The sequence below is a fragment of the Olea europaea genome, chromosome 17 (genome assembly GCF_002742605.1).
Source record: "Olea europaea var. sylvestris chromosome 17, O_europaea_v1, whole genome shotgun sequence".
NCBI lineage: Eukaryota > Viridiplantae > Streptophyta > Magnoliopsida > Lamiales > Oleaceae > Olea > Olea europaea.
The window spans coordinates 3,808,393-3,835,700 of NC_036253.1; the positions used below are offsets into that span (position 1 = coordinate 3,808,393).

The window sequence follows — 27,308 nt, forward strand, 5'->3', positions numbered from 1 at the left end:
TTTGATATAGCTTGAATCCTAAGGTACATGCAACCGCAAGAAGAATACGAATGGACTTAAGATGAGCAACTAGGGCAAAAGTTTCATCAAAATCTACCCCTTCCACCTGAGTGTATCCCTGGGCAACTAGTCTAGCCTTATTTCTAGTTATGGTACCTTGGTCATCGATTTTGTTCTTGAAGATCAACTTAGTACCTATCACATTACAGTCATCAGGCCTAGGAACTAGATACCAAACATTATTTCGAACAAATTGATTAAGCTTCTCATGCATGACGTTCACCCAGCATTCATCTCTAAGGGCTTCATCTACTTTCTTAGGTTCAATCTAGGATACATAGCTAGTATATGTTAGGTTATTTAAAACTCCCTTTCGTAACCTCATACCTTCATCTAAATCCCCAATGATGTTAACCTTAGAATGATTAGATTTGACCCTGGAAGATGGTTCTCTAGGAAGCTTAGATTGATCCCAATTTGGTAGACCCTGTTCAGATATGTTTTCTGAGGAGCATGGAGATTTTGGACTTGATTGCTCTTTATTTTCAGCAGTGGCTCCTTGATCATCACTTAGATCTTCTATGTCAACCCCATTTTCAGTACTCTCTCCCTCAGTAAAAGCATCATCAATAACAACATTTACACATTCCAAGACACTTTGAGTACGCAAGTTGTAAACTCGGTAGGCTCTACTATTCTTAGAATATCCTAGAAAAATCCCATCATCACTTTTGGAATCAAACTTGCCTAGATTTGCTCTATCCCTCGGAATGTAACACTTGCTATCAAACACTCGAAAGTATTTAACAGTAGGCTTCTTGCCTTTCCAGATCTCATAGGGAGTCTTGTCTGATTTCGATCTCAAGTATACCCTATTTACTATATGGCACGCGGTGTTAATAGCTTCACCCCAGAAATGCATTGCTAGATCCTTATCGTGAAGCATGGCCCTAGCCATTTCTTGAAGTACTCTATTCTTTCTCTCAACAACTCCATTTTGCTATGAAGTGATTGGTGAAGAGAACTCATGCTTAATCCTCTCCTCCAAACAGAAGTTTTCTAGATTGAAGTTTTCAAATTCTTTCCCATAATCACTTCGAACCCTAGAAATAGGAAGATTTTGTTCAACTTTGAGTCTTTTGCATAAGGACTTAACCAGATCACCCATCTCAGATTTTTCTCTTAACAGTTCAATCTAGGTGTATCTAGAAAAGTCATCTACCACAACCAGAATATACCATTTGCCTCCTAGGCTCTCTACCCTAGATTGTCTCATTAAATCCATATGGAGAAGCTGTAAGGGTCTATTTGTCAAGATTTTCGAGGTTCACTTATGGTTCATCCTAAGTTGCTTTCCTTATTGACACGGCTTGCACACAGCATTCTCACTTTGATCAATCTTAGGTAAACCATCGACAATCTTCTTTTTGACCAATTTAGACAGACTTCTGTAGTTAACATGATCGAGCCTTTGATGCCAAAGTTCAGACGTATCAATTTTAGTACTACTGCATACATAGTTCAAATTTAGAAGAACTCCATTACAGTTATCAAAAGTTCTAACACCTTCAAGAACAACACCACCAGAAGCGTCATAAACAGTGCATCTCTTTTGGACAAAACTCACTTCAAAGTCAACATCACAGATTTGACTAATGCTCAATAAGTTGGACTTAAGACCCTTTACATAAAGTAAATTGGATATTGTAGAAAGTCCAACAATGGTGATGGAGCCTTTACCTCGGATGGGTGCCGTAGCTCCATCCCTAAAGGTAACTACACTGCCGTTGCAGTCATCAAAGGTAGAGAATAAGGCCTTGTTACCACACATGTGTCTAGAACAAGCACTATCAAGATACCACATGCATGTATTTTGATCCTTATATGTAACATGAGCAACAAAACATTTTAGATTCTCAATATACTCACCCACATTAGATTTATTTACCCAAACTTTTCTCGAGGTCGAGGTGATCCTAGTCAACCTCGTTACCATCTCAGTTAAGTAACTAACCTGATTTGAAAGGAAGTTCACTTGACGAGGGATATCCTGACTTCGATTCCTATTTGCTAGCTTTCGACACCTAGGTCTCGTGTGGCCTAAGGCACCACAGTGATGACAAGTAGGTATGAACCTAGATTCAGATGCACGTGAGTGTTGATCATGAAAATTAGGTGTAAAAATCTTATGAGCTCTAGTGGCCTTCAGTCTAGTGAAATTTTTATCTTTGGATTCTGGATTTGTTGAAACATTAGATCTGTTGGAAATGGGGACAAATGTGGTCTTGGATAAACTAGACACATTGTTATCACTCTTAACAAATCCTAGACCTTGCCTATTTCCAGCTGGTTTGTTCATTCCTATCAGATCGTCTAGTTTCTTAGTTCCACTCACAAATGACTGTGGTTGAGTGCTAGATTTCTCTAATTCACAAGTCAATGTCTTGACCTTATCCTCCAATTTCTCATTGACACACTTCAACTCATTGAGATTCTTAGATGAGACTTGAAGATCATAAGTGATTTTCTCCTTCTCTCTCTCAAGCTCGTCTACTTTCTTAAATAGAGCTTTATTTACCTTTTCGATCATGAAACTTTCCTTGAACAGAAGTTGATAAGCCTCATGTATATCCGTCTCATCCTCCGAATCATCACCGAACTTGTTACTCTCCACTTCCTGCTCAACCTTCTCACTCTCCTTGTCTGACTCGATCTTGACAGTAGATACAAAAGCCATACAGCCCTTTTCCTCCTCATTGCTTAAGGAATCATTTTGTTCACTTGAATTAGAATCATCATCAGTCAAGGACACAGCTAATGCCTTGCTACTCCCTTTCTTTAGATTTTTCTTAAAGCTATGACATTCATTTCTATAATACCCAAATCCCTAACACTCATGACACTTAACCACTTGAGATTTCTTACCAGGGTTCTTTGCAGTTGATTTATCATCCTTCTCTCTTTGCAATTTACTAAGGGCTCCTCTCATTTTCTCTTGAGGCCATTTTTTGTCCTTTAAGACTTTCTGGAATTGTTTCACAAAGTAGGCAATCTCCTCGTCTCTAAGAGTTTCCACGTTAGATGACTCAAACTTTCCTTCCCAAACAGTGTTCAAGGCTATGGACTTGTTTTTCCTCGGTTGTGAAATGGTGAGTTCATAGGTTTGAAGGGATCCTACGAGTTCTTCTATCTTAATTGTATCCAAATCCTTGCTTTTTTCAATAGCTGTAACTTTAGGTATAAATATCTCAAGCAAGGATCTAAGAACCTTCCTCACAATTTTGGGCTCGAGAATCCTCTCACTTAGATTGAAACTAGAGTTAACAATACCATTCAATTTGGCATAAAACTCATCGAAAGATTCATCATCCTTCATCCTGATTTCTTCAAACCTTGAGGCCAGCATTTGCAACTTAGAAATTTTCACAGTTTTAGTTCCTTCATGCATTGTCTCAAGAATATCTCATACCTCTTTAGTAGTGTCGCACATTGACACTCTTCTAAACTTTTCAGGAGATACAGACATAAATAATGCATGGAGACCTTTACTATTCCAGTTGCATTCAGCCAATTCATCCTTAGTCCAAAGGAAAATGTCAGTTGGGGTTACAACACTCGACACAATTTTAGAAGGAGGTTTCCAACCATTTTGTACACTCACCTAGACACGTTCATCTAGGGACTTAATAAACACATGCATTTTAACCTTCCAATAGGCATATTTGCTTCAGTCAAAATACGGAGGCACGGACAGTGATTAACTCATCTAGACAACTATGGGTCAGGACTCGAGATTTGGCTCTGATACCACTTAAAATATTGTAGTTCGACCCAATTAACACTTAAAGGGGAGGTGAATAGGTGTTTATGCGAAATTTTCTTTTTCAATCAATTAATAATTGCAACACGTCACAAATATTAATTTGTCCAGATCACTTCACATACTTTACTATCCTATGTTTGAATACTGGTCTTAAATTAATTGCAGAAAGATAAATAATACAATTGTTTGATGACGGAGAAACCTCAATGTGGGTAAAACTCGAGGCCCAAGTCAGTAGGAATCCACTATAAACGAAAATGAAACTTATAATCCGCCAGACTCAACCTACACTGGTTTTTCTGACATCCTAACCATAATTTCCTCAAAGCCTTCCTAGAATGCGTGATCTTGCACCAACTCCCAGCACCTAGCCCTCCAGGATTGCGTGCTGCACCAATTGCCGGCTCTTGATTTTGTCTATCTCCTGTGGATTCAAGAGAACCGCCTATTTTCTAATGATCGGGACTCTAATCTCCTTCCTCAATCTCCAAGAATCAACAAAGGCTCTAGAATGTTGTGTTGTGATGTTTGGTGAATGTTGATTTAATATTTTTTATGTAATTGCTCAAATCAAATAAGGGGTTGAATAAGAGAATCAAAGTGTGGAGAGTTTTCTTCAATTTCAAACCCTTGAAAGCACAAATGACAATTGGCACAATTTTTCTTATATTCACTGTATTTGGTTATTTTGGTCGGGTTAAAATGTCAAAAAAAAGAAAATAGAGTTTTATGGGTAACACTGTCGCTCAAGCGAAAAGCAAGCGACGCTGTTTCGCTTAAGCGAAGTGGGGGCGAGAAGCAAGCCACCATTTGGCGAGCAACTAGCGAAACTTCAACGACACATCTTGCCCTATTTCATAGCTCGAACCCTAGCACACTTTGTTAAAATTGCAACTGAGTCCCTCATCTTTTACATATGTACGCAATGACCCCTAACCTTTAAATATTGACAAATTGACCCCCAAACTTTTGAAAATTTACAATTTTACCCTTTTATTCACAGAATAGCCAACACGAAATCTAACACTGCCCAAATAAAATAACAAACCTTTCGTCAAATATTGCACATTACTCTTACTCAAAGATAATAAAAAGCACTAAATGCTAAAAGGACACAAAAATATTAACAATATGTTTTTTCCTTACAAAAAATAAAATAAAATATGAACACTCTAAATTCTTTGTAGAACTAGTGAGACGCACTTGCAAGGCACGTATTATAATGTACTTGGCTACTTAAAACTTCTTATTTGTTTTCTTCCGCCATATCCATTTGTACAATCAAAATAGAATTTTCTACTTCTAAAAAATATTTGCATCCATATTTAGTTTTATGCATAAGGAAAATAAATAAAACATCAAATTGTTTTAACTCACCATACTGTTTAAACTGCTCAACTCCTCCTTGTTCTCCTAACCCCAATAGAAAGTCAAGGATGTTGTAGATGCTCCTTCGATATTTGGAAATTAAAACACGAAAAAGAGCCAAAAAATCTTCAACTGGAGATTAAGACTCTTATATTATAATGGGGAAATAAGCAACCTAGAAAAAAAGTAAAATTAAACATCAGTTAAAAAAGAGTAAAAGATCTGTAAAATTCTTGCAAACGTAGACAGCATTTCTATGAATTTGACTTCATGGAAATGAGATTTCTAGAAAATATGTCAGAAAACCTGAGATATCATTCAAATGCAACTATGTTTACCGACTAGTTCAAAGTAAGAGCGGTAAGTCTCAGTAGTACTATCCCTTTTGATAAAGCAATGAATTGGAGAATCTTAGGGGTCTAGACAATTGCAATTAAAAAAAAAAAAAAAGACAAACATACATAATGCACTACACATCACGAATTCGTATCTATAATCCATGTGTTCTACATTTACTCGCCTATTATTGAAACTACTAATGAGTTGCCTCACAATTCAGATGTACAACAGCGGATAATTTTAAGATGATTAAATGAAATTATTATTTTATCTTACCTAATACAATGTACCATACGTATCATAAAAAGGATGTTCTTATATGTTCAAGTCATGGTTTCATGCAGTCTTGCTAACAAGCAAGATTTGATTAATTCAACCCTCTCTTTCTTCAGAAATTCTATTTACCTTTAAGTTAAACCCTTGATTTAAGTAAATTAGCAAATAATGATCTCTTATCGAAATTATTAATAACTTGTTTGGTTAAGGTAGACACTGAGATTCCAAACAATTTCAAGTTATACAAATGAGTTAAAAGTTAGTTGTAGTGCTCAATTTCGTGCGAGTTATGGTTTCAGGCACTCGTGCAAGCAAGTATGGTTTGATTAAGTCAAACACTCTATTTAACTACATAAATTATATTTTTTTACATTATCTTTGGAGTAGGAAGTTTCACTATCAAATTCTCATCATGTTACCTAATATAATTAGATATATTAAACTATAATTATTTAGAGAGACTTCAACAATTACTCAAATGACCAAATTAGCCCCAAGACTACTATATATATATATATCTCTGTTGTCACTCTCTATTCCTCACAAGCACAAAAAACCTCACAACATACACTTAGCAAATGGCAAAATCTCAAATTTCCAAAGTCATTTTCTCTGCCCTTCTCATTTGCTTCCTCCTTATAGCATCCAATGGTAAGAAGTCTTTATTTCAATTTTATTTTTTTTCAAAAATAAACGTCTTTTTCAACTTTTGGTCAAGACTGCTTCATGTAAAAAAACTTTATGATGAAGCTACCTTAGTTATTGCTTGAAACTAGTTTTTAAAAGAGATATCTTTCGAAAACTTTTAGAGGAGGCCATATTGATACACTACCTCTATAAGTTCTTTTAAATAGATTTTTCTTTTTAATAAAAATTATCAAACATGTCCAAAATCTGCTTTTGAATCTCAAAATCTTCTTTTGACATTTTAAAAGTCACGCCAAATGTGGCCTTCGTATGTAGTACATTAAACAACTTAACATTTCAATATAGTAAACATGCCATAAGTTTGCTTGATAGTAAGGATATATTCATTAAAATATTTTAATTTTATAGATAATAAAAGAAAAATTACAAACAAGATAGGAAGAAGAAGTCAAGACCTCTGCCAATTAGAATTCTAATCGATTTAAATTGTTATTAAGGATTTGATAGCACTTCAACTAAGAAAAATAATCAAAATTTATTTATCATACTGTGCAGTCTTATTTAGTAAAAGTTGATGACATAATATAAGCATGCATGCAAATGTTGGTAAACTTAGTTAATGTAGCTTCTCTCTCTCCCCCTCTCTCTCTGTGTATATACATATATGTATATGCAGAGGTGCAGATTGTGGAAGCTAAAGTCTGTTCGAGGCTGAGCAGGACATGGTCGGGAATTTGCCTGAATACTGGCAACTGTGATCGACAGTGCAGGAATTGGGAGAGGGCTCAACACGGATCTTGCCATAGGAGGGGCTGGGGATTCGCTTGCTTTTGCTACCGTAAATGTTGAGATTATAGCTAAACAATCTCAACTTGCTTGCACGATAATATCATGAATAAAAGGTTGCTATTAGGTTCGCAACCACAAATGTATTGGAATAACTTGTACCAATGTTGTTTGTGTTTATTGCTGCTTCAAATTTTGTATTGCTTCACAATAAAATGAATGTGTTTTCTTTATCTATCTAAATAAGCTGTCAGAGTACAATATTAATGTATCTCTTCACGTGAGAGACTTCTTTATGTTAAAATCGAAAGGCTACTCTTCTTTAACATTATTGGCTCTTTAAAATGAAACTTTGGGATCAGAGACTCCATAAACATTTAGTCCTCTTGTGTATACTAATTAACACGTTATGCCGAACACCTGAGAAGGAACCCTATTGCTCAACCCCAAATTCATGTCTACCAAATGCTGACGTTTTTCACTCAACACCTCATCAGGTGATGCACCATCAGGCAACCAAATAAAGCATGGAAAAAAAAAACCATTTTGTAATCTCAGAATCACTGCCAATTCTAAATCTCATCAGCTGATCATTTTCCATCTTCACCTCCACCAACACCAGCACTTCATAATATACAAAAGGGTGTTTGCTCGAATGTACATGAGAATTATTAGAGTACACCAAATAACCAAAAAAATTGAAATATTATTAATCAAGAAAACGAATGTGTAATTTACAAACTATTTAAATGACAAAAATACTTTAAACTAGCTATAAAAAAATAAAAAAGAAAAGAAGAAGAAGAAGAAGAAGAAGCTAAAATGAATCCCTAAATGACCAAATTTGTACCAAAAAGTTTGACAATGTTGGCTTGTCGAACTAAAAAATGCTTTTCTGGATTGTACTCGCTCACGAAATATTGACAATCGAGCTAAAAGTTACGTTGGTTTCTGTAGATCCTTATTATTCCTTATCTTTTTTAATTGATTTAGTATTTTGTGTTCTGGCTAGTCCTCAAGGAGAGATGCATTGTGTAATAATCTTTTGAGTACTCTTTCTATTATAACCTACTTTATAGTAATTAAAGTCAAAATTACCTAGTCAAGTCAAGAAAATTTTGATTCAAGTGGTTTCACGGTGACAATTCTAAGCCAATAGAATTTGTCAAGGCCAATTTATATAAAACAAAGAGGCTAAGATGTATGTAAAAAAGAAGTTAAGGATTTAAATTGAAATTTCGGCAAAGTGGAGGGCCCAAGCAAGAGTTTTAATGTATATTATGAACTTGTTTGATAGAGATTTTTTGAGAATAAATTTTGTACAATTAATTTTTTTTGTAGAATGTATGATTAAGAAGCGGGGAAAAGTTATTAGTCCACGTTAAAAATTATTTTATTTTGTTTTATTTTATATATTTCTTATTCTTTAATGACTCGGGTGTCCGAGTTTCACCCGACTAATCCTGAAGAGTGGCAGCCTTCTCCCCTGCTTCACCACTTGGGTAAATCTGGATGCAATCATAGTTTATACACACTTAGACCGGACATTCAGGATGCGATTCTCCTCCATGTGAGCCTCCTTTTATTAAGTTAGGAAAAAATGAGTTTTAGAAATGGGGTTAAACAAGAACAGTAAATCATTCTCAAAATGGGAATTGGATCCGAGAGGGGAGTTAGTAACTGAGATGAAATGAGAAGAAGAGGAAGGAAAAAACCACCAAAAGGAACGGGGGGAAAAAAAAAAGAAAGAAAGAAGGGCGAGGAACTGTCGAGCTATGTGGATTAATATTAAGCTATTATGGACTTATTGATTGGATTCTTGATATTTCTTGCAAGCATTTGGCTAGGGTTTCACGTCTATTAGCCTGTCTTTAAGATTTTCACTATCATGCTGTGAGTGTAGGTATGTTTAGGTTATATTCTTTTCTTGATTTCAAGTATTTGAGGTTATTGCAAATGAGAAAAATCAAAAGTGAGTTGAATAGGATATTTTTGAATTTAATCCTTGATAAAATGTTTATTATAACCTAATGAGTTGAGTTCATTGGAAGGGAAAATTGGATTCTATGCATTTGTTTGTACAATGCATGTAGTAGTGCGTATAGAGTGTATTATTGAGAAAGAAGGTTAAAGGGTCTGAAAATGGAAGTAAAATCGGTCAAATGAATTGGAGACTAAATTAGGCCAGAGAATGAAAATTTATAGTGTGAAAAGGAATAATGGATTGGATAAAAGTGACAAAAATATTCAAACCATTACTTTTTAATTTGCGAATTTTCATTATGAGACATTTTTATCCATACATATCGATGAACTCGTAAGTACTATTTATTTTTATTTATTTATAATTTAAATAATTTATAAATACTTTCTAACACATGCGTCAAAGTGTTACTCAGCTCATTTTAAGTTTTGGAACACAAAATATAACTTCTGAAAGTATACATGGAAATATAACAATTTTACTGAACTTTGGATGATTTTTGGAGTTAGCAACTAATTTACGTAAAACTAACATGAAAGTGTTGAGAGTTATCCTATAAAATAAATAATTAAAATATAAAACTTTGAACTATTCATAGCTATAACATTTTACTTAGATTAAGACTCAGATAAGTACAAAAAATACGAGATTGATCTTCTAAATAAGCCATCATTTCATCATATCATGTTACCCATTGAATAAACATAAAATAAATAATCAATACATAAGGATTTGTCTTACTTCTCCTAATAAGCTTATCCTTTTAAAATGGAACCCCAACTCCTAATAAATAACTCCATTTTCCAATTTCGAACATTATTCAATGATTGTCTTCTTCTTTTTCTTCTTCCCTTATTTTCTTTCTTTCTTTCTTTCTTTCTTTCTTTCTTTTTTTTTAACAATGCAGTGAGGTTTTTATCCGGTTGGTTATTTGTTTTTTCATTATTCCAAGACCGTCTTCAAGTTTTTTCAACGATAATCAACAACATATACTTTTTAGGAAAAGACAAAGTACTTGGCCCTAATTAGGTTCAGGTGAAACTTTTTGACATTTAAGAAAGAATAATGCTTTATCATTAATTATCATCACCCATCTAGATACGCACTAATAATGAATCACATTTTAATTTAAGAAACATGAAACTCGAAAGTCTCTGGAGCCAAAAATATTTTGACATCAACATAAATATTTAATCCGGACTTTGTCAAAACTTAGTTATTAAGCATTCCAATGAATTGGGTATTTTTCTATTTTCTTGGTAAAATTATCTTGATAAATTAACCCTATATTACACATTTGAGATTTTCAAAGTCAGAAACACGACCCCGGATGTTATGATTATTTTTCCAGGAAATCCGAGCACATCAATTAGATGTATTTTTGTAGCACCATTGACATGTCACGGGACACCTTGGGTAAAATTGAAGAGTCGCACAAAAAAAACATGAAGCTCTTGAAGTCTTAAGATAATAAATAGTGATGGAGACTTGATCTTTCCACTGCAACCAATATATTGAGATATAAACAAGCAAAATTGCTTTTTGTCGGGTTTAGTTTGCTTAGTGTGGTGCAGGGGTGGACCCACATGAGGTCATGTGGGGTCAAATGATCCCACAAAATTTTGCTCCATTTTTTTTTTACAATCTACTTTGATGCATTCGTCGGGATACCAAATAAAGTCAAAATATTGCATTCTTAATACCATTTCAAAGTGCTCATGATCTAATTTTTTACTCATTGATGGCATGCGAAGTGGTCAACTATAACAAAAGTTATAATATATTAAAGTAGGGCGTTTGAAACTAGTATTTTGAGAATTTCGATAATATCTTAATTTTAAAAATTCATTTGCAATCATGTGCTATTTGAATCCACAAATCGTTTGTCATGTAAAAGTTTGTTTCGAAAACTACATCGTTTTCATATTGAATGGTCAAACGGATATCGAAAATAGTTAAATATGTATCAAACGTGACCTTCAAAAAAGACGTCTAACTCGTTCTTTCTTTTAAAAAGTTCGATTAATTATTATTTTTGAACGATAAATTTTTCAATATAATTTATATTGTTTCATTCGAAAGTCTTACAAAAAATATGACATAAATTTTTTAGGGTCGTTACAGATTAAATGCAATTTGAATTACTTTAAAATTATATTTGAATTTCATTTACTTCCTGAACAAACATGAATTTTATTTCAATCCATTTAACTTCTATATTCAATTTAATTTGCTCAATGTTAACTCAGCATTTGCCAATGAAATGATAAACAAAACTATATAAGTAGTAAAATTTATTTAATAATATTAATAATAATGTAATTATACGACATTTTCAAAGTGTCAAAATACATATAAACTTATTTTCATTGATATTATGTTGTTTATTAAAAAAATTATTTCTAAAATTTTGACCCCACAATACTAAAGGTCTGGATCTGCCCCAGATGTGGTGCATAGCCATAATATATGATATTTTAATTTGACAATTAAGCAATTAGCAGTGTATTTTGGCATTGGAGTTTACTTGAAGATCGAATAATTTGACTTATTGCCTGCTTTTATATCATATTATTTTTGAAGTTGACGAGATTCATTCTACTGCTACTGGAGCTTAAAGTTTGCTTCCGTCTCAATGTTACTCCCCACATTTTCGGAAGTTTGTTGAGGGTGTTAACTTCAGTAGAGTAGACTGTACTGTACTTATGAAGGCGCTCAATTTGACATTTTCTTTGAGACCTATTTCAAAGTTATGGATTATTCGACATAATTAGAGCTCTTTGATTCTCTCAAAGGGCCAGCTTTCCTCGTTTTTGGTTTATTTAGGACTTGTAGATTGGTTACGCGAGGTCATGGTAGGTAAACCAATACGGATATCTATAGGGAAGAACTTTGAGCTCCTAGTAATTTGATAGGGTCGTCATCTCGCCAGTCTCAAGTTCCTGAGCCAAATTTAAATACATGTAATTAGGTTATATGTTTAAACGAGACGTGTGGAGAAGACAATTTTACTCCTTTAAATGGTCGATCTAGTCTCTGTATATTGTCAATGCTAGCATAACAATTAATGTGGGCCGCAGACGTCTGATAAGCCAAAATCAATAGATCTAATTAATGATAAAATAATTTAATTTCCTGTGGCAATTCCATTGTTCCATAGAGATACAAGCTTCATATTCTATTTCTTTATATTGTTTTCTATCTTAAACTATATTGCACGCCTTGAACAAAGTTTCTTTCGGTGCCCACATCATGATCCTACAATAGCAGCCGTTGGATAATTAATAACATAACGACAACTTGATGTAGATTGAATCTACAAACACACGACAACAATAACCAAACGGATTGAATTCAGAAACAAACTTTTATTATTTCGTGAACTACCAAGAAAATCCTAGGAGGCATCTTGTGGCGTCTTCAATATGAAAGAAAAGATAACTTATTGGGCCAGCAGTCCCAAAATGGACTGGGCTACAAAATGGAAATAACAAATGCTGAAAATAAATAACACAAAAACTTAAAATGCTGTTTTGACACACTAAACGACTTCAAATGCCCAAAAACCCTCGTACGTCACGGCGAAGCTGTGTGTTCAATCCGAAACGCTCGCTACCTTTCCGAAATGGGGTTATGGGCCCAAAACGGACACCAAACGCAAAAGTTATATCAATTTCTTTGAAAGCCGACCATCCAACCGTTCCATGTATGCCAATGCCTGTTCCTCCACATAAACCTCATCATTCTCCCGGGATCAACGGGATTCGCCCTCGAATCAGAACCGGTAGCACTATCTCCGATGTTGTCTCCATGGTATGGCAAAAGATGCTTTACATTAAACACATCAGAAGTCCGTATATGGGAAGGAAGTCGAAGGCGATAGGCATTGGGGTTGATCTTCTCCACAATTTCCACTGAACCAATGGTACGAGGTGATAACTTCGAATGCTCATGAGATGGCACTCGATCCTTAGTCAGTACCGCCCAAACATAATCCCCAACGTCAAACTCAACAGGACGTCGATGCCGATCAGCCGCCCCTTTATACTTACGTTTGGACTCTAGCAAATTAGCTCATGTTTTCTCGTGAACTTGTTGCAAACTACGAACAAAGTCAACAGCTGTCCCATGCAACCGAGTCTTAGAGGGCAGAGCCAATAAATCAACAGGGCTGCGGGGCAAAATACTATACACAACCTGGAACAGATTGAAACCGATGCTTCTATTTCTAGCATGATTATACGCAAACTCTACCTAGCTAAGCCGCTAATCCCATGAGCGTAGATTATCCCCAACCAAGCACCGCAACAAGTCACCCAAAGAACGATTAACTACCTCAATTTGCCCATCAGTTTGAGGGTGATAAGCACTACTAAAATTGAGCGACGTGTTAACTGACTTCCATAAACTCCGCCAAAAGTGACCAATGAACCTCGTGTCTCTGTCAGACACGATGGAAGTGGGCAACCCATGCAACCGATAAATCTCTGTGAAAAATAGTTGAGAAACCTTGACATCATCAGTGGTGCGCTTGCAGGGAATGAAAATGCACCATTTTAGAAAAACGATCTACCACCACAAAGATGGAATCATTACCATGTTTTGTGCGTGGTAAACTCAGGACAAAATCCATGCTAATATCAGTCCACGGAGCTGAAGGCACTGGTAAGGGTCGATAAAGACCAGCGTTTGTGGCTTTCCCCTTTGCCACGTGGCACACCCTGTATCGTGAGACAAACTTCTCCACTTCACGACGCATAATAGGCCAGAAAAATGAAGCGCTAATCAAAGCCAAAGTACGATCTCGCCTAACATGACCTTCACCATGAAACTCCTCAATCAATTTCAAACGAAGGCTGCAATCTGGTATACACAACTGAACACCTCTAAACACATACCCATCCTCTAACAGAAAAGATGAATGGGGTCCCTGCAGTAAACTATGATAGATGGGGCCAAAATAAGGGTCATCAGCATAAAGAGAGACGAAGGTCTCAAACCCAGTGACCGCTACCTGTAGCCACGCTAATAACCCATGCCGCCGACTAAGCGCATCTGCCATACGATTAGAAGAACCAGCATGATGTTTAATGACAAAGTTGAACTGCTGCAAAAAGGCAACCCATGATGCATGACGGGCAGATACAGACTCCTGGCTTGACAAATGCTTGAGGGCTTCATGATCACTGTATAAGACAAATTCTCGCTAAAACAGATAATGTCGCCAATAGCGAATGGCCTGAACAACAACATAAAGCTCTGCGTCTTAAGTGCTATACCTCCCACGAGCCCCTGCCAACTTCTGACTGAAATAAGCTACTGGTTTTCCTTCCTGACTAAGGACAGCTCCGATACCCAATTTAGAAGCATCACAATGTAATGCAAAAGGTTTTGTGAAATCAGGCAACGCAAGTATCGGGGCTGAAGTCAGACGCTCCTTAATGATCCAAAACGCTTTCTCAGCCTCGGATGTCCACTGAAACTTGCTCTCCTTCATACAATCAGTAATGGGAGACATGATGGTGCTAAAGTGCTGAATAAATCGTCGATAAAAAGACGCTAAACCGTGGAAACACCGCACATCAGAAACTGACTGTGGACGCGGCCACTACCGAATCGCATCAACATTAGCTGCATCCACCGTTACCCTACCGGCTGACACAACATACCCCAAAAATAAAACATTATCGGTATAGAACACGCACTTCTTAGTGGCTACAAAGAACTTCTCCTTGCGTAAAACAGTAAGGACTTCCCTTAGATGCACACCATGAGACTCCTCCGACCCACTGTACACCAATATATCATCGAAGTATACAACAACGTACTTACCAATAAACGGTCGAAGTGCTTGGTTCATCACCCGCATGAACGTGCTCGGTGCATTGATAGTCCAAACGGCATACCTAGCCACTCAAATAATCCCTCCAGTGTCTTAAATGTTGTCTTCCACTCATCACCAGGACGGACTCTTATCTGATGGTAACCACTTTTCAAGTCTAGTTTGTTAAACACAGTTGCGCCAGCCAACTGATCAAGCAAGTCATCTAGCCTCGGTATCGGAAAGCAATAATGAACTGTTATTTTGTTGATGGCCCTGCTATCTATACACATCCGATAACTTCCCTCTTTTTTTGGCACTAGGAGTGCGGGGACTGCACACGGGCTGAGGCTCTCTCTGATGTACCCCTTCTGCACCAACTCCTCTACTTGTCTCCTCAACTCCTCATGTTCCACTGGGCTCATTCGATAAGGTGGGCGATTAGGCAATGACGCGTCCAGTACCAAATCAATGTGATGTTGCATATCCCGCAAAGGTGAAAGACCCTGTGGAAGGTCATCCGAAAACACATCATGAAACTCAGACACCAAGATGGCAGCTTTAGGGTGAAGACCCGTCCCCTCGGCTGCCATAGGAACTGTTGACACTCCTATTGCCTTAGTTCCCACTAACAATAGTACAACACCTTCTGCCAGCATTTCACGCACAAACAAAGATCGGGAAAGTAGATTACTACTGTCCCCTGTCGAAGACAGACACTGCGTAACTTTGGAGGGTAGTAGTATAATCTTTTTACCCGAAAAGGTGAATGTATATGCATTTCGACGCCCTTCATGGCACACATCCCTATCAAACTGCCATGGACGACCCAACAACAAAAGACACACATCCATCGGCACCACATCACACCAAACACACTATCACGATACACACTGCCAATAGAAAAAGATACCAACACACGGTTAGTAACACGAATTTCATTACCTCGTCTCAACCATGCTAGGCTATAGGAAGCAGGATGAGGTTCGGTGCTTAACTGCAGCTTCTGCACGGCAGCTTCGGATATCACATTTTCGCAACTACCCGAATCAATGATGAACCTACACACCTTTCCTCCAATGGTACACATAGACAGAAAGATATTGTTTCGCTGCAGGTCCTCAGACGACCCCTTAGGCGTAAGGCACGCCCATCGGACCACCAAAAGAGGCCCCGTGTCACCTGTATGCACAATTTCAGCCTCTTCTTCTTCATTCTCCGCATGAACAGGATTGTTAATATCGGCTTGTGTTGTCTCTCCAATGAATAAACCTGGGCGTGGCCGCCCATGAGACGGACAGTCATTCCTCAAATGACCAAAACCACCACAACCAAAACACTGACTTCCACGCCCTCGTCCACCAGGAGGAGCCCAGCCACCCGGATTAGCGGTTGGAGGAACCACTGGTCGAGTGTCCCGATCAACGTCCCGACCCCTAGATGTAAAGGATTGGAACGGACCAGATGTGGGATTTGGGGCGAATTGTCGACCCCCACCTCCAGATGGACCACCAAAAATGCCTACTATAGAACGACGTTGTTGTTGATTTTCAGCCTGAAGTGCTCGCTGGTGAGCCTCAGAAACAGATATCGGCGAGAACATATTTACGACGTCTTGCAAATTCAATCGTAGTCCACCAATATAGCGCGCTACCAACTGGTCTTCTGATTCTCCCACATCATTTCGCGCTATCAGTGGGTAAAACTCTATGGAATAAGCATCTACAGATCGATTGCCTTGTCTCAAATTTTGTAAGTGCTGATACAAAGTCCTGGAATAATTAAAGGGAAGAAACGCTGCCTTCAACTGTTTCTTCATTTTTTTCCCATGACTGGATTTTCGCCTTACCCTGACGAATCCGGTTTTGCTTCAGTTGCTGCCACCACGCAGACGAGTCGCCACCAAAGGTACCCTTTTATTGTCGGGCACTTCTTTGTAATCCAAGATCTCCTCTATTGCCGCCAGCCAATCGAGGAATTCATCTGCCTCAATTCCACCGTGAAATTCAGGTATATCAACCTTGAATTCGGATTCCCATCGCTGAAACGCGTCCTGCTGTTGCACACGAGGCTGTTGAACACGATTGCCACGTGCCTCTGACAAGGTCTCCTCATCCGACCTTTCCCCTGATTCAGATCCACCGCTACCATCACTCACTGGGGCACGACGTGGAGGAGCAGGAGGTGTTCCGTTCTGCACAACCTCTGCCGCCCATGTCATGAATTGATCAAATCGGATTGTCAACGCCTCAACATGATTACGCAGATTTGCAACTTCATCAATCTGGCCACCACGACCACCACGTCCTCTCCCACGTACCATGCTCTGATACCAAAATGATGTAGATTGAATCTACAAACACACGACAATAATAACCAAACGGATTGAATTCAGAAACAAACTTTTATTATTTCGTGAACAACCAAGAAAACTCTAGGAAGCGTCTTGTGGCGTCTTAAATATGAAAGAAAAGATAACCTAATGGGCCAGTAGTCCCAAAATGGACTGGGCTACAAAATGGAAATAACAAATGCTGAAAATAAATGACACAAAAATTTAAAATGTTGTTTTGACACACTAAACGACTTCAAATGCCCAAAAACCCTCGTACGTCACGACAAAGCTGTGTGTTCAATACGAAACGCTCGCTACCTTTCCGAAATGGGGTTATGGGCATAAAACGGACACCAAACGCAAAAGTTACATCAATTTCTTTGAAAGCCGACCATCCAACTGTTCCATGTATGCCAATGCCTGTTCCTCCACATAAACCTCATCACAACTTAAGTCGGAGAATACTATACACATCTCTATAAATATGGTATCAAGAATCCACGTGATTAGGCAACAATGAACCATTATTGTAATTACCTATGAGCTGTCTAATTAAGGTGGACTGTAGACTAGACGATTTCAGTAATGAAAGACAAATTAAAGTATTGATTATTTTACTGTTTAATCAATTTTGAAGTATACTGCATATCAAACAAAATTTATAATGTAATATTATGTGAAACCAATAATTTTGTGTGATTGGCCCCGGTTTGAGCCACATTATTGTAAAAATAAGAATAAAAAATGGGGGCTTTTTCTAAATGGCTTATCACTATTCATTCTTGTCAAAATGTCTATAATACTCTTAATGAAATGGCTTGTCATATTTTGCAAAAAATATCTTGATTTATTGGAATAGTTCCAAAATTCTTCTAGTTCTCTCATTTCGAATTTTAATATATAGTTCCATCCTTTGATCTAATAAATTAGCATAATCTGTGATATAATTGTCATATAATTCTTTAAAATTATCATACTCCTTAGATGATATATCCATAGTCTCTAATTGAGAAAAAATATTTTTTATTTTTTCTAATAGCCTTTTTAACAGATTATCTAATCCCTTAATTGTATAGCCTGACATCATAAAGATAATTCCTTACAAGCTTTATAAATAATAATAACATGATAGATGAGTTTTTGCAAACATGATAAGTAATAATCCTTACGATTTTTTCAAGATATTAGAAGAATTATTTCTAAATTTAACAAAGACAATAATTTTACCTTACTTATGATCTTAAATCTGTATTCATAGAATCGAGTGACCTTCAGGCTCTGAATCTGCAAACTGCTCCCTCAAACGGTCTTTTGCCTTAATGGGATTTCTGCTATTTCAGCTTCTTGCCCTCACTGTATCTTTTCTTGGAATTAAGAATAAGGATATTAAGTAAAGAAAATTCTCTCTTTGTTAAAGTAAGAAAGAGATTATCTTCTTCAATCTATCAAGAATTTATGGGATAGGAAGTTTAGAAATTCATATTTTTCTGATATCAAAAGATTGAGATTTTATTTCTATAATGATTTATACAAGATTTCTATGGTATACAAGAGGTTTCCAGAAAAATTGGTTTTAAACAAAGTTTAAGGAAAGATAATGGTTTCTAACTCGAGATGATCCATTCTTTTCCCCAAAGACCTCTATTTATACATAACTCAAACTTGCTATTATTGGTCTATTACATCATTGGATATATCAGAATTTGAAAAGGTTCACATGCCTCTCTATTCTTTTCTTCCTGGAGTCTACATTTTCACATGCATTTTTTGCTTTTTCATCAAAGGGGCATCTTTTCCTCTATTATTGCCTCTCCATCTTTGGCTCCATATGTAGCTGGCTAGATGCTTTGGTAGTGGTAGGTCCTCTTTTATTTATCTCCATTAATCTTTTATCTTGAGGAATCAATCTTTTAATCTTGTTTGTATGTGGGGCACTCCCTCAGTCTGCATGATTCTTGGATTGTTGTGGGACTTCATTAATTTGATGAGTATCAAATTTCTAGATATATTCTTTCAAAATAGTAGATTTTTCTTTTCCATTGTTCGTAAGGAGTGTCCATTCTTCATATTGACACAAGCATCTGAATTTTTTATCATTAAAGTTCTTTACAATTTTGTAAAGAACTTTCATCCCCAAAACTCTTAGGAATTTTATCCATGATTTATTGATTTTAGGCAATGATTTATTATATCGGCCAACTTCAATCTAGAAATCTCGGCCAACATATTCAATTGTGATAATATGTTCAGCAGGATAGTATATCCTTCCATCAATCTCGGGACTATTGAATAAAATTTGATATAAATCGATCTTCCTTGGACAAATTTTGAAACTTCTGCCCTGAATATATCATCAAATTTTTCAATTTCTTTTAAATCTTTTCCTGGATAGATCAAATCCAGAAATCCATAATCTGCCGCCATTTTGACCATGAAAGGGTCTGCATCTTTGGTAATTATTAATTTGGGATAAACATGATCTTCTGATGCAATAAAATATGATTCATTTTCTTCCAATTCATAAACAATTTTAGCAAATGGTCTATATTCTTCTTATTTTGATGATAAAGGGGTATCATCGTCTTCATCAGTTTTGATTCTGATAACTTTTGTATGTTCATCACCATTTTTTATAGTCACCTTTCGGGGACTTGCTATGTCTCGTTTGATATTGTTGGTCCACTGCTGCTTCCTGGCTGTGTACCTATTTGAATTTTTGAGATTGTATCAATTGGTATTTCCTGTTTGGTATTTAATGACTCGAATTGTGAAGTAATATCAACAATTTTGTCATTCAATTTTTTGGTATATTTGAAATGAGAATTAGAGATTTCCACCAACAATTTGACATTTTGTCAGATAGATTCTGCCATTTGCTCTAATTGTTCAATTCCAATTTTCATATCTTCTGATTCTTCCATGAGGAATTTCTTTCGTTTGTTGACGTCTATTAATGAATTTTTTATATTATCCATCTCCAAATTCGATATTCCTGTTCAAAAAATCTACAAGATAGTTATTTATTCATTTAATATGAATAATATCAAAATTGTAGAATGATAAATATGCTTGCCATCTGTGTAACCTTCTATATTGAGGTTCCATAAGTAACTTATTTCTAATAAATCCTGCAACTTGAAAATTATCGGTTTTAACAATAAATTTTTTAGATAAAAGGAATAATGAAAACTTTTTTATTGTTCTAATAATTGCTAACAATTCTTTTTCATAAGTAATATAATTTATTTCTGCTTGGTTAAAAGTTCCACTTGAATATCTGCATATTTCATTTAAATCTGTTTTTAATATAACTGCCCAATATTTATCCGAGGCATCAGTATTAATAATTAGATTATCTTTTTCATCTGATAACCTTAGTTTTTGTAAATTTTTACATTCTTCTTTTAATGATTTAACAATTTCAGTATGTTCTTTATTCCAACCTTTAGTATTTATTTTTCTAAGTAGAATTTGTATCTTACGTCTTTTTTTTAGAGATTTTCAATAAATCCTTCAACATAGTTTAAACATCCTAAAAATTTTTGTATTTGTTTTATAGATTTTAATTCATTTGGAAAGCTTTCTATCTTTTTAGATATATGAGTCTATAATTTTATTCCTTTTCTATCTATTGAAAATCCCAAAAAATCTATTTCTTTTTTCTCTATTATAGATTTATTTTTAGAAAGTACAATTCCTTCCTTTTTGCATTCATTTATGAATTGTAATAAATTATTCCTATGTTCTTTTTTATTATTAGAGTATATTAATAAATCATCTATATAAACATAAGAAAATCACTAAACTTTTTGAATATATTATCCATTTTCCTTTAAAATATTTGAGGTGCATTTTTAAAACCAAATGGCATAACTAACCATTCATATTTTTCTTGAGGTGTATTAAAAGCTGTATATTGTATACTGTCTTCTTCCATTTTGATTTGCCAAAATCCTGATTTACAATCAAATTTGGAATAATATTGTTTTCCTTTTGTAAGGTTTATTAGGACTTCTTTATTTGGTAAAAAGTAACCATCAAATTTAGTATATTTATTTAATTCCTTATAGTTTATTATCATTCTAACTTTTCCTCTAATCCGCTCAGAATGTTTCATAACTATAAAAATTGGACTACTATGAGGTCCATTACTGAGTCTAATTAACTTTTGTTCTAATAGTTCTTTTATTTGAATTTTAAATTCTTCCATATCCTGTAAGGTATACATCATTAGTCTAACTCTTATTATAACATTTTCTTTTAGTTCTATTTTAGTTTTAGGATGATATGGTTTCCAAAATAATAATGGGTTTTCTCCATAAATTTTTTCTAATTGTTCTATGATTTTTTCTATACTTATCTCTATTTCTGTTTTTAGGATCTTTTTATATGATAATTTTTTATTTTTTAGTTCATCTTGTACTATTGGTCATTTTTCCCATTTATCACCACGTTGGACTGGCTGAACTCTATAGGGTCTAAATTCTCTTGGTATTTTTAATAATGTGCACAAGGTGTTTGTAACATTATCATGTAATTATTTTATTTATAATATTGAAATTGTTGGATAAAGTCATTTCCTAATAATATATCACATTCTAGGTTATTATAATTGTATACTTTATTTATTATAACTTATTTACTACCAAGTATTATATTAACTTTTTCAGCACTATCAATTATTTGAGTACTTTCTCCAGTTACCCCTGTTATTTTTATTTTATTATTTTTATTCCATGATTTTATTAAGAAATTTTTAAAAATTGTTATATCACTTCCTGTATCAATTAAGGCACCAGTTGTTATGTTTGTTTATACTATAATAACTTGTATATATACTGCCAATGAAAAATTTATTTGATTATTCATCTACTTCCTATTTTACATAATGTAGTTTGTCCTTATGAGTTATATATAATCCTTCTCTTTTTATACTATAATCTTCTAATTTATTTAAGAAACTCATTCATAATAATAAATGAGGTTCAATATCCATACTTTCATCCAAATAATATGGTACTAAAAGATCAATCCCACCTATTTTTATCGATACCTTTACCTTTAATTCTGTAATATATTGTTGTCCATCAAAATTCCTATATTCATATGGTTTTATCTTGTAAGTCATTAATCCTTCATTTTTATTTGCGATCATATGACATTCATCAGCTCCTGTATCTATCAATATATTTGGTCCTTTTATATACATTTTACCGTTGAAGTATTTTCCTTCTATTTTCATATTTCCAATATTTCCATGAGGTTTTATTTTTTTTATACCGCTAGTTTCTCTCAAATATTCTTTTTTATTAGGTAGTTTAAGACTTTTTGATTTCTTTATCAACCTTCCATTATGAAATGTTATTTTATAATCTTTTTCTTCTCTTAACTCTGTTATTTCAGGCTTATTTTTAGTTATATTAAATTCATATTCTTCTAGAATAAGATTTATTTATTTGTTTGGTTCCACTATTCTACTAATATTCTTACATTCCTTATGAATTTCTATGTATGGTTTATTGGAATAAATATTCTCATAATTAAAATTAGTAAATGTATATAATGTCCTATGTTCCATTGTCATAATTTGATCTTCTGGTTCCATTATATCATTTCTATATAATTTCAAATGTAATCCTAAGATTTCATTAAAGTTTTTATCTTTCTATGAGACACAATATTTTGGGTAACAAATAAATATTAACTTTTGATATGCTAAATTTCCTTCTATAGTTCCTAAATGACCATCTTTAAGATTTATAATTCTTCCATCTGTAAACTTACAGTTAATGGTGAATCTATTCCTTCCTTAATTAAAGATTTAAACATTATTTGTATTCCTGCTAAATAAACATATTGGATCTTTTCACTATGATTTTTACTTATTTTTTATAATAATTCTGATACTGTACTTTTTCTTAAAAGGTTTATTTTATGTGTTCCTTGAGTTGTCTTGACATCTATAGTTTTTTCAATCTTATGGTATTCATTTATTGCTATTCTTTCTCTTCTCTATAGTCTATTTAAAATTTCCCATTTTCTTATTTTCAAATCTAAGTATAACTTTTGTATTTTCTTAAATTTATTATTATCAAAAGTTACTTTTAATCCATAACCTTCTATTCCCTCACATTCTTAGATTTCTATGTTATTTTTTTCTATTTCTTCGATTTCTCTATTCAGATTATAATTCATTATCTTCTAAATCTGCTTCACTTATAAATATTTCCTGATTATTATAATGTTCAATATGAAATATTTCACTTAATTCACTTTCTATTTAAAAATAATCTTTTTGTAATATTCTCACTTTTTTCTTTGTGCAATCAGGATTTATATGACCTATTTCTCCACAATTCCAACACTTACATTATTTTTTATCTTTCTTATAAGGTTTATTTTTCTGTATATTATTTTTTCTTTTATAATATTTTCTTCCAGGTTTTATGTATTTTTTCTTAAAGTTTCTATATTTTTTAAACTTTCTGTTATTTCTTTTTTCAGAATTACATCCCTATCTTATAGGTTTTTTCATATCTTCACAACATATTCTAATTAATTTTCCTGATTTTTTCAATAATTGTCTTTGTTGATATATATATATATACAAGTCTTTCAAACAAGAATTTTATTCTTAATCCTAATGTTCTAGGTATTCCTATATTTTCTTTAATATATTTTTCAAATTCTATTTTAAAATATATTCCTCCATGATCCTGGTAATTTATTGTAATATATATCTTGATATACTTCTTGATTCTTATTACTATAAAATTGAGTATAATAGTAATCCTTGAATTCACAAGTATATTATTTAATTTTACATATATCACAAATTGTTAAATTAATTAACTTAACTCTTGCATTATCTTTTTCTCATATTGCTTCTTCTTCATAATTTATTAACCAATTTTCTCCTAAGAATTCATTTGCAATATATTCTACTAATCTTTTTATTCCTAGTTTATCTGACTTTATTATTTCTGTTTGTACATTTCTTTTTATTAATGATTTTGTATTACTACTAATTCCTTCTCATCAATTTATAACATTTCCTTCAAAAGATGCAATCAAAAAATCTTTTCTCCTTTCAGTATTTTCTCATGTATCATCTTTATTATATAAAAGGAATAATATCATTGAGTTTGCCCAAGTTATTAAGGCTTTCTTAGTCTCTATTTTGCAATCCAAGTCTAATTTTGTTCCTTCATGGTTAACAGGTTTATTATAATTATTATTTAATTCAAATCTATTACTATATTTATTTCCTTTAGACGGTTGTTTATCTCTTATTTTATCATAAAATTGTCTATATGATTTATTATACATTGGAGCATAACTTTCATCTGAATCTATTGATTCTTGTTTAGAGGTTCCTACAGGATTAGGTCCTCCTCCAGTATTCATCAAGATTTGGTATTCATCATCTATACTTTCTAAGCTTAAATGATCAAAATTATCTATAAGTAGATCTAATTCTTCATTCATTTTCTTTGTCTTGATTTTCTTCAATTTTTTGTTTACCTAACATTTTTTCTCTAAATTCCTCTTCTTCTAATATTTTAGGTAATATATTTTTTCTAAACTCATCATCTATGCTTCCTGTTTCTATTATCATATTTTCTCTTTCAATATGTTTTTTCCCTATTCTGGTTATTTTTTTTTCTATAAATTTTTTATCATTCTATTATTCTTTTCTTCATTTTCTTTTAATTTTCTGGCTTCAAGTTTCAATATATTTATATCATTTCTTGCTTCTTTTATTTCATTCTTTATCTCTTGTACATCATTTATTATTGTTCTTATTAAATGTTTTAATTCTTCCATATGTTCACTGATTGACATTTTCTTTTATCAATTTTTTGATTGACAATAATAAAATGCTATATACTCAGCATTTTTACAATCTCTTATCATTTTATCATATTTTTGTTTTATAACTTTAATATTTGTTAGTTTTTCAATTTTTCATAATATCTTGTTTTTTCTTTATACCTTTCTTGTTTTAATTTTAATATTTATTTTTCTTGAGTTTTAGTTATATCTCCAGGTATTAATAATTCATCTAAAATTTTATTATTTATTAATCTTATTCTTCTCAACTCAAATATGTGTGCTTATGCGAAGTATGTGCGTAATTCACATTTTTTAATTTTTAATATTATTTTAAATTAATTAATAAATAAAATAATGTATTCTTTAAACTATATATATATATATATATATATATATATTCTTCAAATTATATCTTTTTAATTATTTTTTCTTTTAGTTCTAAAGGTAGATTTTTAATTACTCTAAAATTTTCTAATACTTCTTTTAGGTTTTTTACTATATGTTCCAACTATATTATCTTCTTCTATATAACTATCTATATTAGAACTATATTTTACGTGATACCTTAGTCTATTTTTATAAATTTCAATAATTTCTAAAATCACAAACTTTTGAGCCTTTCTTTATCTTTTTAATGATTAATTTTATTTATTTTCAATATCTTTTAGGTAATTTATTTTTATATATTTTCTCATGATCTCTATGGCTCTGATACCGACAGGATGGTGCTACTATGAGCGAACAAAAATCTAATAATCTAATAATCACAAATCTAAAAATCTATTATTCTAATATTCTAAAAATTCTTTTAGTTTTGTTTTGGTTAATCTATTTGTTATTAAGCGTATATAAAATCTTAAGGTAAGGTTAAAAATTAATTTTTTGTATGCTTGTGGTAATCTATTTTTTATTGGTCTTCTCATAAATTTTTAAGTAATTCTTCAAAGTCTGGTAATGTCTGAGAATTTATAATATTAACATATGTTATCATATCTATGTCTGTTCTAAAAGGTATATCGTATTTTAAGATATTTTTCTTCCTTTTTTCTAATTTATCTATGATACCTTGTATATCTTTTATAATTATTGATCTTACAGTTCCTTTGACAAAATTTTCTAATAAGTTTTCTTTGAAACACTTTAATATTTCTTGTGATGCATATAATTGTTCTTGATATCCTATCTTATCAGTTTCTTTTTCAAACTTGATTTCTTTTTTTATTTTTAACAACCTTTTTTATATTATATGGTCCTCTCTTATATTTGGATTTTTTCATTTTATAATTATTCATTAATAATTCTTTCAAATTTTTAGAAAAATTACTTGTTAATTTTTTAAGGACTTAGATAGAAAATTTTCATTATGAAATAGGTTGTTCTTAATATTTATTTAAGGGTATTTTAGGTATTTCCAAATGTTTGGAAAAGTCAAGGGCCATTTTGGAAAATGACCTCTCTTATTTGGGTCAATTTCATGTATTTCCTATGAAAAATATAGCCGTTATAGGTCCCACACAAGAGATAAAAAGTCTAATATAGTGGTTTGATGTAATGGATAACGATCATATTTTTCATTTTAATGAGAAAATAATAGAGCTCAAACAGGGCCAATTAAGTCGACACCTTGAATTTAAGTACTGCAGAAATAGGAATTTACAGAATACATTTTAACGACCAATGGTCAATAATGGCTCTGATGGGTGGTTTTCCTAGAATAGGCAATGATGAGATCATTATTTTAGCAAATGATGCGAAAAACCTAGTGACATTGATCTACAAGAAGCTCAAGACAAGGGTAGGTAACGAATAATTATCTATTAACAAAATTAATAAGTACTTGTGTGGTTAATATGTAAGTTATGGTGCTGGACAATTTTCAGATAGAACAATCAATTAAAACATTGTTTATTGCACTACCCCAAACTTTGTGTGATATTATTAAGTCAGACCCTTGATTTTAAATAAACTAATAAACAATGATATATTATTGAATTAATAAGAACTTGTGTGGTTAATATGAACTATATGACAGTGAACAATTTTAGAATAGAACAAGCAATGAAAATGTTGTATATAACACTTCCCAATTTTT

General features: G+C 33.1%; 2 protein-coding genes across 2 annotated transcripts; both read right to left on the reverse strand.

Annotated features, from left to right (window-relative positions):
* Positions 1 to 1,357: 1,357 nt before the first annotated feature.
* Positions 1,358 to 3,448, reverse strand: LOC111365533. The gene is made up of 2 exons (XM_022986089.1): positions 2,926 to 3,448; positions 1,358 to 2,832 (listed from the first exon to the last, which is right to left on the reverse strand). Exons 1-2 carry the CDS (start codon positions 3,446 to 3,448, stop codon positions 1,358 to 1,360), a joined length of 1,998 nt encoding a protein of 665 aa, XP_022841857.1.
* Positions 3,449 to 15,083: 11,635 nt separating this feature from the next.
* Positions 15,084 to 16,864, reverse strand: LOC111365534. The gene is made up of 2 exons (XM_022986090.1): positions 15,959 to 16,864; positions 15,084 to 15,860 (listed from the first exon to the last, which is right to left on the reverse strand). Exons 1-2 carry the CDS (start codon positions 16,862 to 16,864, stop codon positions 15,084 to 15,086), a joined length of 1,683 nt encoding a protein of 560 aa, XP_022841858.1.
* Positions 16,865 to 27,308: the final 10,444 nt, after the last annotated feature.

Coding starts and splice junctions, on each gene's coding strand:
- LOC111365533 (XM_022986089.1), bottom strand. CDS start 3,448: ATGCATGAAGGAACTAAAACTGTGAAAATTTCTAAGTTGCAAATGCTG. Junction 2,833..2,925: donor ATCAACTGCAAAGAACCCTG/GTAAGAAATCTC, acceptor ATCTAAAGAAAG/GGAGTAGCAAGGCATTAGCT.
- LOC111365534 (XM_022986090.1), bottom strand. CDS start 16,864: ATGAAGAAACAGTTGAAGGCAGCGTTTCTTCCCTTTAATTATTCCAGG. Junction 15,861..15,958: donor GTGTTACTAACCGTGTGTTG/GTATCTTTTTCT, acceptor CGTCCATGGCAG/TTTGATAGGGATGTGTGCCA.